Source organism: Sphaerodactylus townsendi, linkage group LG15 (genome assembly GCF_021028975.2).
Source record: "Sphaerodactylus townsendi isolate TG3544 linkage group LG15, MPM_Stown_v2.3, whole genome shotgun sequence".
NCBI classification, from domain to species: domain Eukaryota; kingdom Metazoa; phylum Chordata; class Lepidosauria; order Squamata; family Sphaerodactylidae; genus Sphaerodactylus; species Sphaerodactylus townsendi.
This window is the reverse complement of record NC_059439.1, coordinates 35,287,644-35,301,401: the sequence shown is the minus strand read 5'-3', so window position 1 is coordinate 35,301,401 and position 13,758 is coordinate 35,287,644. Positions and strand designations below refer to the sequence as shown.

At 44.9% G+C, this 13,758-nt stretch overlaps 2 protein-coding genes across 2 annotated transcripts; both read right to left on the bottom strand.

The window, feature by feature from the left end:
• Positions 1 to 4,065: 4,065 nt before the first annotated feature.
• On the bottom strand, positions 4,066 to 4,995 carry LOC125444401 (olfactory receptor 10G7-like). Its single transcript, XM_048516811.1, has one exon. The coding sequence runs from the start codon at positions 4,993 to 4,995 to the stop codon at positions 4,066 to 4,068; it is 930 nt and encodes a 309-aa protein (XP_048372768.1).
• A 7,352-nt stretch (positions 4,996 to 12,347) lies between these two features.
• Positions 12,348 to 13,274, bottom strand: LOC125445093 (olfactory receptor 10G6-like). The gene has a single exon (XM_048517938.1). The coding sequence runs from the start codon at positions 13,272 to 13,274 to the stop codon at positions 12,348 to 12,350; it is 927 nt and encodes a 308-aa protein (XP_048373895.1).
• Positions 13,275 to 13,758: the final 484 nt, after the last annotated feature.

Sequence of the window (13,758 nt, the reverse complement as noted above, 5' to 3'; positions counted from 1 at the left end):
ACAAGGGACGCACCAGGGAGGATGCTGGGAAACCTGTGAATGACTCCTCTTCACTGGATTTCTTGAAATGGTAACAACAGGCGTACAAGGACACAGTTCGGATTGGGGTGTTCAGGCAGGTTTGGCCCTTCTGCGATAAGGTTTTGCAAATCAAAATTCACAGCCTCAGACATAAGGATTGAACCCGTTGCAGCCCCTCCCTGAACCCCACCCTTTCCAGGTTCCACTCCTCCGGACCTATTCCCAGGGGCGTACCGCCCAGGGGGCCATATAAGGTCAAATGTCTCTGGGCTGCAGCCATTTAGTCATGGGGGGGCAGAAAATCACCCCCCACAAACTCACTTCAAGACAAATGACTTGTTTGGTTGTGTGGGGGGTGGTAGCTGCCCATATTGGGGGCCCCCTCAGATTTTGCACCAGGCTACATTTTCCCTAGATACGCCTCTGCCTGTTCCAGATTGTCAATAACTTTCTTTTTTTCTTTCTCCTTTTTCTCTTTCTCCATTTTTTCCTTTCTCCTTTTTCCTTTCTTTCCCTTTTCTTCTTTGGATATGCAATCTTCTATGTATATATAAAAAGCTAACCATCCGTTTGTTGGTGACTCCCTAACGCCGAAACGGCTGGACGGATCGCCCCCAAATGTTCACATGACGTCCCTCCCTGTTGCAGGCAGGTAATCAGACCTTCAAATTGCTGAAAGTCCATACCTGAGCCAGGTAAAACATCTTTTTCCTGGCGCACCAGGCCATGAAGCTGGCTGTGTTTAACTGTCACCCTTAGAATGTTTGTGCAGCCTGTCTGTCTGTGGCCTGAGGGCTTGGGATGAGGGCTTAGAAAGTTCATGCAGATGGGCAGAGATGAGCAGTGGAAACAGTAAATAGGTAATACTGGTAGGTAATACGAGTGGAAGTGAAACACATACACACTTTGCCGTGTGAGACATCAGGTGGGGTTCTCCCACACACACACGCGCAGGTAACTTTCACTCTCTGTGCCTCACCCACTACTACCACACAACGCACATACTCTCATCCACATCCAGCTCATCCTCACACACCTCATTCTGCCCTCCCTCACATCCAACCACCACTTACTCACTTCCTCACCCATATTCGCCACAGCTCTCTTTTACTAAAATCAAGCTGAAGTTTGCCTTTTTCTTCTAAGAAAATCTGCGGGGTGGGGGAGAACCAACACTACTGGCTCCGCTTCTTTTGCACGTGGCCCTTTAAGAACCCAGGGAGCTGGCCTCGATCCGAGCGCCTCACCGCCCTGCCTCTGCTGCCTGACTGGGATAGCCTCCTTGCCCCAGTTCTGCCTTACCCACGCCAGGACTGTGCGTGTCAACCAGCCTCATGGACAGCGGGATTCGCACTCTGGACAGTTCCGCTGTGAAATGGAAAGGGTTACCTTATACTAAAAACCAAGACAGCACCATATAATAATGTGAATTGAAAAGGGAAAGAGGGATTCCATTTGACCACCCCAAAAGAAGAAGAGGAGGAGGAGGAGGAGGAGGAGGAGGAAAAGGAGGAGGAGTTTGGATTTATATCCCCCCTTTCTCTCCTGTAGGAGACTCAAAGGGGCTTACAACCTCTTTGCCCTTCCCCCCTCACAACAAACACCCTGTGAGGTGGGTGGGGCTGAGAGAGCTCCGAAAATCTGTGACTATCCCAAGGTCACCCAGCTGGTGTGTGTGGGAGTGCACAGGTTAATCTGAATCCCCCAGATAAGCCTCCACAACTCAAGCTGCAGAGCTGGAAATCAAACCCAATTCCTCCAGATCAGAGTGCACCTGCTCTTAACCACTATGCCACTGCTGCTCCCAAAAGACTATGCTGGGGATCATTGGACCTGTATGGACATCTGTGTGGGTTGCAGACTGTGATGAGAAGGATAATTGCCACAGCAACGCGTGGCCGGGCCCCGCTAGTATTATATAATTTTATTTTATGAAATAAGTAACAAGATTCTCCTGTATTTGTATCTTGCAGCAAATTAGATTGTGTATCTCTATACAGTTTTATTTTAATCAGTAAAAATTAATTATAAAAAAAATAACTTTCTTGAATTGCGGTGCCCAGAACTGGAAACAGAATTCCAGGTGAGTTCCGACCATGTGGGGATTTGAAGCGAGGCCTCCTAAGGCCCACTTCTACACTATAACCATTATACCACAATGTTTAACACACACTGGCCCCTTCCGCACACGCAAAATAATGCGTTTTCAAACCACTTTCACAACTGTTTGCAAGTGGATTTTGCTATTCCGCATAGCTTCAAAGAGCACTGAAAGCAGTTTGAAAGTGCATTTTTCTGCATGTGCGGAATGAGCCACTGTTTGGACCGCAGTGATGAAAAGAACCGTGCTCAGCTGTGGCTTCTCCAATCCCATGGAGACACGAAGATACTTCTTTTATTTGTTTGCTTGTTTTAGAACATGTTCATGCTGCTTTTCAATTCAACTGGGATCCACAAGGCGATACACGTTCAAAGCCCTAAAACATTTGAATACATAGAAATACATTTAAAATTATTTTAAAAATAATTTGATTAACAATACATAAACAAACAACCCCAGGAAGAAGAAGAAGAAGAAGAAGAAGAAGAAGAAGAAGAAGAAGAAGAAGAAGAAGAAGAAGAAGAAGAAGAAGAAGAAGAAGAAGAAGAAGAAGAAGAAGAAGAAGAAGAAGAAGAAGAAGAAGAAGAAGAAGAAGAAGAAGAAGAAGAAGAAGAAGAAGAAGAAGAAGAAGAAGAAGAAGAAGAAGAAGAAGAAGAGGAGGAGGAGGAGGAGGAGGAGGAGGAGTTTGGATTTCTATCCCCCCTTTCTCTCCTGCAGGAGACTCAAAGGGGCTTACAATCTCCTTGCCCTTCCCCCCTTACAACAAACACCCTGTGAGGTGGGTGGGGCTGAGAGAGCTCCAAGAAGCTGTGACTAGCCCAAGGTCACCCAGCTGGCGTGTGTTGGAGTATACAGGCTAATCTGAATTCCACAGATAAGCCTCCACAGCTCAGGCTGCGGAGCTGGGAATCAAACCCAGTTCCTCCAGATTAGATGCATGAGCTCTTAACCTCCTACGCCACTGCTGCTGAAATCGAAATAACTTGCCTACCACTACTTCGACCTTACGTACATCAGTAATCGCTAGTGCTGCTTCCCAACCCATAGACATATTATGGTTTTCAGAACAATCAAGGAAAATCAGTATGCGTCACAAAATCAGTGCTGCAATGCAAGCTAATACGGTTACTAATATGCACCATCTCAGATTCAGGAACACAATTTAACCACTTAAAATTAATTTAAGGCAGGGTTTTAATTAATCACACTGTTTGTGATATGTCTCTCAAAGGTCAAATCCCCACTACCGTCTTAGCCAGGTTTCAGAACACAAACTAACCAGGTTTGAGGGATGACCTCCCCATTGCTTGTGTGGCAGATTCCATTTCTGCCACTCATTCTCCCCATTAATCTACGTTCCGGCAGGACCTGGTTGCAAGTGGCATAGACCCCATTAACACGGTTCAGAACTGATCCAAGGGGAGGGATGAGGGTTGAAACCCTGACTCGTTTCCTGCCCTGGAGTGTGATGCGGAATTCGGGCAACCAATCAGCGCTGCGATGCGCGTGCAACCTTTTCTTGGTTTCGTTTCCACTTTTGCGATCGGCCAGCAGAAGGGGATGCAAACATTAAACAGTCAAACGTGTAACTTTGAATCGTTAATGGTTTGCACAGGTTATGATGAACTGTTTGCACAGTTAAACAGTTAAACGTTAAATTTTTACACATTTTTTTATCACGCCCGTACAATATATGTTTCCACAGTGGGAAAAGGTCCCGCCCAATCAAGGTATGCCAGCCAATCAGGGGAGACTGGCGAAGCAAGCTCGCCTGGTAGTGGGGATTGCCAAGAGTTCTGCAACCGGGTGTGTCTGCTGTGTGCTCACTGTGGTGGGGAGGGAGAAACTCCGATGAAGAGGACACAGTTTCACAACAAATAGGTTTGGATCTGCATTCAAATTTCAAGTGGGGGTTTCTACCAAAGTCTCCACACTACCATCCTTCAGGAGAAGATCTTGTTGAATAGAAGTCTCCTCATGGCCTTCTTGATCTCTTCGTTCCTCAAGGCATAGATGACAGGGTTGAGGGCAGGCGTCACAGATGTATAAAAAACAGACACGCCTTTCAGTATTGGGTGACTGGTGGTCGGCTGCATGTAAATGAGTATACAAGGGCCGTACAGGAGGACAACCACAGCGAGATGAGAAGCACAAGTGGAGAAGGCCTTCTTCTTCCCTTCCTCAGAGCGCATCTTGAGAACAGCGTTGACGATGCGGATATAGGAACCCAGGATCAGCGTGAAACTGCTCAAGGCCACAAGGCCAATGTTCACCATGACAATCGTTTCATTGAGAGCAGTTTCCGCGCAGGCTACCTTCAGCAAAGGTGGGACATCGCAGAAATAGTGGTCTAGTTGGTAAGGGCCACAATAAGGCAGGCGGAACGTAAGCGCCGTTTGGAGAGCAGCGTGGAGTGAGCCCACAAGACATGTTCCGGCCGCCATCTTGGCACAAGCCATCTTGTTCATGACCCTGACATAGCGGAGGGGATTGCATATGGCCACGTATCGATCGTAGGCCATGATGGTTAGCAGGAAACACTCGGTGCCCCCAAAGAAGTGAAAAGCGTAGAGCTGAGCCACGCAGCCCTTGTAGGAAATGACTTTTGAGCCAGTGAGGAAGTCTGTCAGCATCTTGGGCACAGTGGCGCTGGAATACAACATGTCCAAGAGGGACAGCTCGGAAAGGAAATAGTACATGGGAGAATGGAGCTGAGGGCTGGAACTGACGGTGAGGAGGATGAGGATATTGCCTAGAAGTGTCAACATGTAAATGACCAGGAAGAGCATGAAAAAGAGAAGTTGAAGCTCCGGAACGCCAGAAAACCCCAGGAGAGTGAATTGGATCTCAGCCGTAAGGTTAGGCTCTTTCATCTGTCTTTCAATGTCTTCCACATCTTATGACCTCGTGATCTTGTACCTAATCAGGGACAGGGAATTTGAAACTGATTTCAGAGAAGATCAAATGGAGAGCTCAAGGCCACTCTTGTACATGGCTAGGAGATCTGGTAGGAGCTTCTCGACAGTAGACTGAGCTGTTTGAACTAAACTAAAACAGCCACAATCCTGAAGATATTTAGGCGTCTGAGGCCCCTTCCGCACACACAAAATAATGCATTTTCAAACCACTTTCACAACTGTTTGCAAGTGGATTTTGCCATTCCACACAGCTTCAAAGAGCACTGAAAGCAGTTTGAAAGTGCATTATTCTGAATGTGCGGAATGAGCCTGAATAATGTATTCCTATTCCTACTCTGATAGCTGTTAAAAAAATATCCCTGTTTTATGGGTTTCTCAGTTTCTTGGCCACTTTTTGTTATGCTAGGGATGAATGGTAGTGTTTTATAAATGTTATAAATATTCATATCAATTGCGGTCTGATATTTTTGGAAAGATGGAAGACATAAGTACAAGTAGTAATAGCAATGGTGAGCATCATAAGAACATAAGAACAAGCCAGCTGGATCAGACCAGAGTCCATCTAGTCCAGCTCTCTGCTACTTGCAGTGGCCCACCAGGTGCCTTTGGGAGCTCACCTGCAGGATGTGAAAGCAATGGCCTTAAGAACATAAGAAAGAGCCTGCTGGATCAGACCAGAGTCCATCTAGTCCAGCTCTCTGCTACTCGCAGTGGCCCACCAGGGGCCTTTGGGAGCTCACCTGCAGGATGTGAAAGTAATGGCCTTAAGAACATAAGAAAGAGCCTGCTGGATCAGACCAGAGTCCATCTAGTCCAGCTCTCTGCTACTCGCAGTGGCCCACCAGGTGCCTTTGGGAGCTCACATGCAGGAGGTGAAAGCAATGGCCTTAAGAACATAAGAACTAGCCTGCTGGATCAGACCAGAGTCCATCTAGTCCAGCTCTCTGCTGCTCGCAGTGGCCCACCAGGTGCCTTTGGGAGCTCACATGCAGGAGGTGAAAGCAATGGCCTTAAGAACATAAGAACTAGCCTGCTGGATCAGACCAGAGTCCATCTAGTCCAGCTCTCTGCTATTCACAGTGGCCCACCAGGTGCCTTTGGGAGCTCACATGCAGGATGTGAAAGCAAGGGCCTTAAGAACATAAGAACTAGCCTGCTGGATCAGACCAGAGTCCATCTAGTCCAGCTCTCTGCTACTCACAGTGGCCCACCAGGTGCCTTTGGGAGCTCACCTGCAGGATGTGAAAGCAATGGCCTTAAGAACATAAGAATGAGCCTGCTGGATCAGACCAGAGTCCATCTAGTCCAGCTCTCTGCCACTCGCAGTGGCCCACCAGGTGCCTTTGGGAGCTCACCTGCAGGATGTGAAAGCAAGGGCCTTAAGAACATATCAGACCAGAGACCATCTAGGAGGTGAAAGCAATGGCCTTAAGAACATAAGAAAGAGCCTGCTGGATCAGACCAGAGTCCATCTAGTCCAGCTCTCTGCTACTCGCAGTGGCCCACCAGGTGCCCTTGGGAGCTCACATGTAGGATGTGAACGGAATGGCCTTCTGCGGCTGTTGCTCCCAAGCACCTGGACTGTTAAGGCATTTGCAATCTCAGATCAAAGAGAGCTTTGATCCTACTCAAATCTCCTTAATGGGGTTTACTTACAAGAATATATCCTTAGGACTGCACTGTAAACTTCTCGATTAATATAAACCTGCCTCAGTTTTTTGCAGTCATCTTAATTTCAGCCCAGTGCTGGCCATCACACATAAATATGATGATGTTTACTTTTATATCTTGCCTTCTAAGAAGAGGGTCTTGTGAAGAATGACACAGTTATGATATGCAATAAGAGAGAACACAATCCACATTTTCAAAATACTGCAATTCAACAGCAGCAAAAACAGGTAAATAGAACAGAAAACAGTATGGCAATCACTTGCACGGTAGCTCAGGTCTGGGCTAGTAAAACAATTTTGACTTGAAACTTACAGCTCCAATGAGTAGATGCCAGGAAAGGAGTGTAGTTTGGCATCTTTGCCTTCAACTATACCTTCAGATGCTCTGTGTTGAATAAAAAATAAGAAGGGAAGAAGATGATGCAGAGACATATTTTATAGGCAGCAAACATATTTCCAAATCAAAACGGGCCAATGAACACTGGAAACAACCAACATCTGAGATTCCATTCCCAGGAAATGATCAGCTCCCAGCATCCAGTGAATAGAGATTTCTTCCATCTCAGTTTCCCGGTGACACAACGGTGGTGGGGCTCATCTCTGGAGGGGATGAGTCTGCCTATCGGAGTGAGGTGGACCGACTGCTCTCATGGTGCAGGGAAAATAACCTGGTTCTTAATACTAACAAGACAAAGGAGCTTATAGTGGACTATAGAAGGAATAGCTCAGAAATTCTGCCCTTGACTATAAATGGAGATCAAAAAGAGCGGGTGGCTAGTTTTAAATTTCTGGGCATCATGATTAAAAAGGACCTGACCTGGGGCGTACAGACTGCCCCGGTGGTTAAGAAGGCCCAGCAAAGACTGTACTATCTGAGACTTCTAAGGAAACAACAACTGAATGGAAAACTCCTGGTGTCCTTTTACCGCTGTGCTATAGAGAGTGTCTTAACCTACTGCATCTGTGTATGGTTCTCCAGTTGCACAGTGGCAGATAGGAAGGCGCTCCAAAGGGTGATCACTACTGCACAGAGGATTATCGGCTGTCCTCTCCCCTCCTTAGAAGAACTCTATAATTCCCGAAGCCTAAAAAAAGCCCAAAATATTCTGACAGACCCATCTCATCCAGCACACTCTCTTTTTGAACTGTTACCATCCAGCAGATGATACAGGTCTATCAAAACTAGGACAAAGAGGCTTAGAGACAACTTCTACTCTAGAGCTGTGACTATGCTAAACTCCGCAGCTTCATGTTGATGTGTTTGGGGCTGTGTAGGGATGGGTGGAGGAAGGGGAAAGTGAGGATGGGGTATAAGTCTGAAATTGTGTGCATCAAGGAATGCTGCTGTAAATTTCGTTGTGCGTGCACAATGACAATAAAATGCTTTTGCAACAAGTCAAGACTTGTTGCTGAGGAAGATGATTCTCCATTGGGTTGTATATTCTGAGCGCAGAACGTGATCACATATCAAAGAGCAGCATAACTTTATTTCAGGTTGACCTTGGTATTTTGAGTGGAATTGCCAGTCGGCATACGGAGAATGGCATCCAGTTTTGTGTACTGCAAAAATACAAGCACCGCAAATTTGATAGAACAAAGGCTAGACAATGTTTGTTGCAGCTGGAAACCAAATGGATTTTCATCCTAAAATCATATCACCCATGGGGCTTGAATTTACAAATTTTGCCTGTTTCTTGTAAATACTTATATAGGTAGTACATGATGAAATACATTAAAAATAGTGTATATATAACGTGTTATACTGGGGTAGTTGGTAATAATAAAAACAATAATAAAATCCTGTTTGTGATGCTTAAAACTCAGAAAAGACTAATGCATTTGATATAACAGATACACGTTCACATTGCTAAGATAGATGTAAGTTAAAAATTGTATCTGACTTACAATATCCATCTTTATCTTTGCAACTGTGTAGAAGGTTCAGAAGATGCCATGAGAGAAATTTGTTTGTGGGTGCAAACAGTCTTCAAAACCCCTGTTCTAAATGATCACTATGAAATAGCTGGAGGGTTTATAAAGCTTTTCAATTGTGTTGAGTTCTCATGATCTGGATAGATGTTGATATTCTTTGTCACAAATTCATTTTATACATGATTAGTGGCCCAAGAGGATGGGAGGGGGTTATGTTCCCTAGAGAGTCTATTAACATTGACAAACAATTACTGGGGTTTCATTTGTCACTGGAATATTAAAAAAAAATAGCATGCAAAATAATATTTCCATTTATTTCTATACTGGTGTGTGCGTGTACTCACTCATATGGTGCTTTATTTACTGAAATTAGGAGTGTCAAGTCTGCACAGAAATCCTAGTTCTTGAAGATTCATTACTTGGACAATTTTTTCCATTTGTTTTACTGTGCTTTCCTAAGCCTCAGTTGCAAAGGCCAAAATAAGTATGCCTGGAGTCAGACTGAGGTGTAAGGTTGCCAACTCCAGATTGGAAAATTCGTGGAGATTTGGGGCTGGAGCCTGGGAAAGGTCAGGTTTGAAAGGGCAGGGGCTTCATATGGTCTACCATCCAAAGCAGTCTATGATTGACAGTTTCATTCTTAGGAGTTGTCCCGGTCACAGAGCTCCTTGAGTGACAGGGAGTAATTCTGAGGATGACAGCTGAAAACAGACAAAGTTGGAGACAGCTGAAAACAGACAAAGTTGGAGACAGCTGAGTATGGAGTTGGAGACAGCTGAGTATGCTGCAGACTTCCTAGGGAGGATTATTCTTGGGAGTGAAAGGAATATTTAAGTATCAAGCCAATCCATAACCAGTTTTAAAGGAGAATAGCTCTACTGTAGACATGGTAATCCCTATGTGTTTATTGGAAAATAGCTCGAAGGAAAAGCATGATCCCAGAAATAAGCATACCCATAGCATAATTCGAAAACTAGCTCCCTAGAGTAAGCTCTATTGAATACACCTGAATAGGATTCAGGGTATATCTGTTTATGGTGGTTCTTTTAGTCTACAACATTTTAGGAGAAGAGTTTGGATTCATACCCCATTTTTTTCTACTGTTAAAAGTCTCAGAGTGGCTTTCAAACTCCTTCCCTTCCTCTCCCTACAACAGGCACCTTCTTGTGAGGTAGGTGGGGTTGAGAGAGTTCTGAAAGAACTGTGACCAGCCCAAGGTCACCCAGCAGGCTTCACGTGGAGGATCAGATAAATAAATCCAGCTCACCAGATTATAGTCTGCCACTCAGGTGGAGGAGTGGGGAATCAAACCCAGTTCTGCAGAACGGAGTTCATCACCCTTAAACATTACACCACATGGCTTACTAGGTTAGTTCCCTGCAGTTCCTACTTTGAGGTTCTACCAAAACATTTATTTTCTTTTTAAAAGATGAAATGTGGTAAAAGGTGTTACATTATTTTTCTTTATTAACCTTTAATAGGCATAGATAGATCAAGATTTACACAGACACATTCTGCTGTCTCAAATATAGTTCAATAGCAAGAAAATAGTCCACATAACTTGATGGTTGACTTCAAGGGATTCAGATCACTTCAAATTTTTTTTAAAGAAATAGCCAGAGCAAATGACAGTAAATATCCCTACACATCAATGTAAAAATACAATCTAATATAAAATTGCAATATAAATAGATCTGTTTAGCAAGTTAAAAGCAAAATAAGACAGCAATAGGTATCCTACCATGCCTAAATATTAGACAGTGTGTATCAGTTAGATCAGGGGTCCCCAAACTTTTTAAACAGGGGGCCAGTTCACTGTCCCTCAGACTGTTGGAGGGCCGGACTAAAAAAAAACATGAACAAATTCCTATGCACAAATGATTGTAAAATGTTTGATTTCACCTTTTCAGCCTTTCTGTCATGGTCTATTTTTAGAACAGTGACCAAAGTATGTCAAGTTCAGGGTGGGCTCCAAATATTGTTGGGGAGGCTGTGGAATACCTTCCCCTGTAAAAAAAAAAAAAAAGCAGAACTTTCCCAATGAAGCATTCCATCTAACCCAGGATCAGGTATCTTCCTGGGTTCTTTCCTCCCTAGCAGCCAGCGAGCGATTCGCCAGCCTGGCTGATGCCAATGGGAGTGAGGAGGAACAGAAAGCCTGAGAGCAACACATGGAGTAGCTGAGAGGGAAGGGCGGAGCAGGCGTTGCCACATGTAAGGTTTCCAACTCTGGGTCAGAAAATTCATGGAGATTTGGGGGTGCCATCATGTAACTGCAATCAACAGCTGTTGGGGCCGGTTCCTCCTCTCCCTCGAGCCCCCACTGCACATGAATGGAGCCATCGCTGCCATGCCTGGCGGGCCGGATAAATGCCTTCAGGGGGCCACATTTGGCCCCCAGGCCGTAGTTTGGGGACCCCTGAGTTAGATTGAAGAAGATACCTATCTTTTATAAGAAGTTCTACATTTGTTTTATGTGTCATATTTGATATTTAAAGATTTGATTCTGTGCCAAATAATAATGAACCAATTTGGTTTAGTGTACTGGCATAGTATATTTAAAAAACACACAGTTAAAAGTAATAAAATGGGAATAAGTTAGCACTTTAAAATGGTTGGCGGATATAGAGCTACCATACGTGTTGTATGAGCATTGTAATCTCCAAGGTGTTACATTAACATGACAAAGGTTATGCAAAACCTTGTTTTATTTCACAACATGCAGCACTCTTGCGTACTTCACCAAAAAGACACATTTTTCAACCAGCGCTTTACAAAATACACAACTGGAGAAAATAAGCTTACCAAAACAGAAAGCAACAGAAACGACTCAATTTTAACACTGAACTGCTAATATATATCCATTTCTTTAGAAACAATTTTTACAGTTTTCATGACCAAAGGTCTTCATCTGAGACCTTGGGGAGCTCATTGCCGGTCTGAGTCGACAAGACGGACCTTATGGGGCCCACGGTCCCATTCGGTATAAGCCAGCTACATGTGTTCACTTCCAACTCATGTCCTGAGATTTAAGCTACTCTGAGTAGGGTTCTTTCATTGAGGAGTCAAACGGAAAGAAGTCATTGCACAGGAACCCAGTTCAAGGTCGTGAAGGCAACCACAAAGTCATAAGAACATAAGAACATAAGAACTAGCCTGCTGGATCAGACCAGAGTCCATCTAGTCCAGCACTCTGCTACTTACATTGGCCCACCAGGTGCCTTTGGGAGCTCACATGTAGGATGTGAACGCAAGGGCCTTCTGCTGCTGCTGCTCCCGAGCACCTGGTCTGCTAAAGCAATTGCAATCTGAGATCAAGGAGGATCAAGATTGGTAGCCATAGATCGACTTCTCCTCCATAAATCTGTCCAAGCCCCTTTTAAAGCTATCCAGGTTAGTGGCCATCACCACCACCTGTGGCAGCATATTCCAAACACCAATCACACGTTGCGTGAAGAAGTGTTTCCTTTTATTAGTCCTAATTCTGCCCCCCCCCCCCCACCCAGCATTTTCAATGAATGCCCCCTGGTTCTATACTGACAATACTGACACCTTCAACTTAGTCCAAACAAATAACACAACACTCGTTCCAGGTTTACGTTCCACATGTTTTGTTACAACTGGCTCACTATGTGGTGAAATCCAAAATCCAAATAACTTACAATCATGTTAAATTAGGAAGTCCATTCTGAGCGAGCCACCTGTCTATTCAGAGTTCTTACCCCAGTGTCTCCTTAGAGCGAGCTTAATGTCCTTGTTCCTAAGTGTGTATATCATAGGATTCAGAAACGGAGTTATGGCAGTATACAACACACATATCACACCATCCATTGAGTCCTGAGAAGTTGGTCTCAGGTAATGGAACAGCACAGGTATGTAATAGATGCCCACCACTGTAAGATGGGCTGAGCAGGTGGAGAAAGCCCGGCGACGCCCTTCTTTGCTTTTGATCCTCAAAATGGCTGCCACAATATACACATAGGAGGTCAGGATGAGGAGGAAGCAGGTCATGACCACCAGCCCAACGTCAATCACGACCATCATCTCATTGAGTCTTGTGTCAGCGCAAGCCAACTTTAGTACAGCTGGAATGTCACAGAAGATATAGTCCACCAGGTTTCGTTGGCCAAAGGGCAATTGAAAGGTGAGGATTGTCTCGACCATTGAGTTCAAGCAGCCTCCAATAAATGTACCCAAGGAGAGGCCCAGGCAGGCTCTCCAGTTCATGAGGCTGCTGTAATGGAGAGGCCTACAAATAGCCAAGAAGCGGTCATAAGCCATCAGGGTGTAGAGGAAGCACTCTGTGCAACCCAGGAAGTGGAAGAAGAACAACTGAGATACGCATTCCCCCAAAGAAATGACTTTGCCACCGGGAACAAACCCCGCAATCACTCTGGGGACAACAACAGAGGAGAAAGCCATGTCCATAACGGATAAATGGCAGAGGAACCAGTACATGGGCTTATGCAATTGGAGGTCAGACACCACCACCCAGAGGATCAGGGAGTTTCCAGAGAGGGTCAGAATGTACATAATCAAGAAGAACAGGAAGACAGGGATCTCTAGTCCTTTCGGGTATCGCAACCCAGCAAGGATAAACTCCGTTGGCGCAGACTGGTTAGAGCACTCCATGTCCGGAACTTTTACAGCAGGGAAATAATGTTGATGACCAGGAATATATCACTGTGAGCGGATGGTACGGAGGGCAGGTTATGACAGTAGGTGCCTTCTCCACCCCCCTCCCCACCAGTTTGTTCAATTTTGCCCTGTGTAAATTAAATGCCTCCTGGTCGGAGACGCTCACTGATCCACATTGGAACTGTGTACTGTCATTCCCACATCACCTTACTACGATACTGGAAGAACTAACTTCGAGGGTAGCTTGAAGTTAGCATTTAGCATTTATCTTTTATCACTGTGCATTGCTGGAGGAGGGTGTTCCCAAGAATTTCTAATTCCAGCGCAGGATTATTACCCCTGTCTTCGGATTCTTCCATGCCCCAGCAAGTCATGTTTGCATGACTGCGAATGAGGATTTGGTGCGTCTATGACGGGAGGGAACAGTAGGTAGAATAAACACAGAAGAGGTTTTCAAGAGGTTTGACAAAGGAAAAAG

Bases quoted from the DNA above. Each gene is read 5' to 3' on its own strand.
- LOC125444401 (XM_048516811.1), bottom strand. From the start codon at position 4,995: ATGAAAGAGCCTAACCTTACGGCTGAGATCCAATTCACTCTCCTGGGG.
- LOC125445093 (XM_048517938.1), bottom strand. From the start codon at position 13,274: ATGGAGTGCTCTAACCAGTCTGCGCCAACGGAGTTTATCCTTGCTGGG.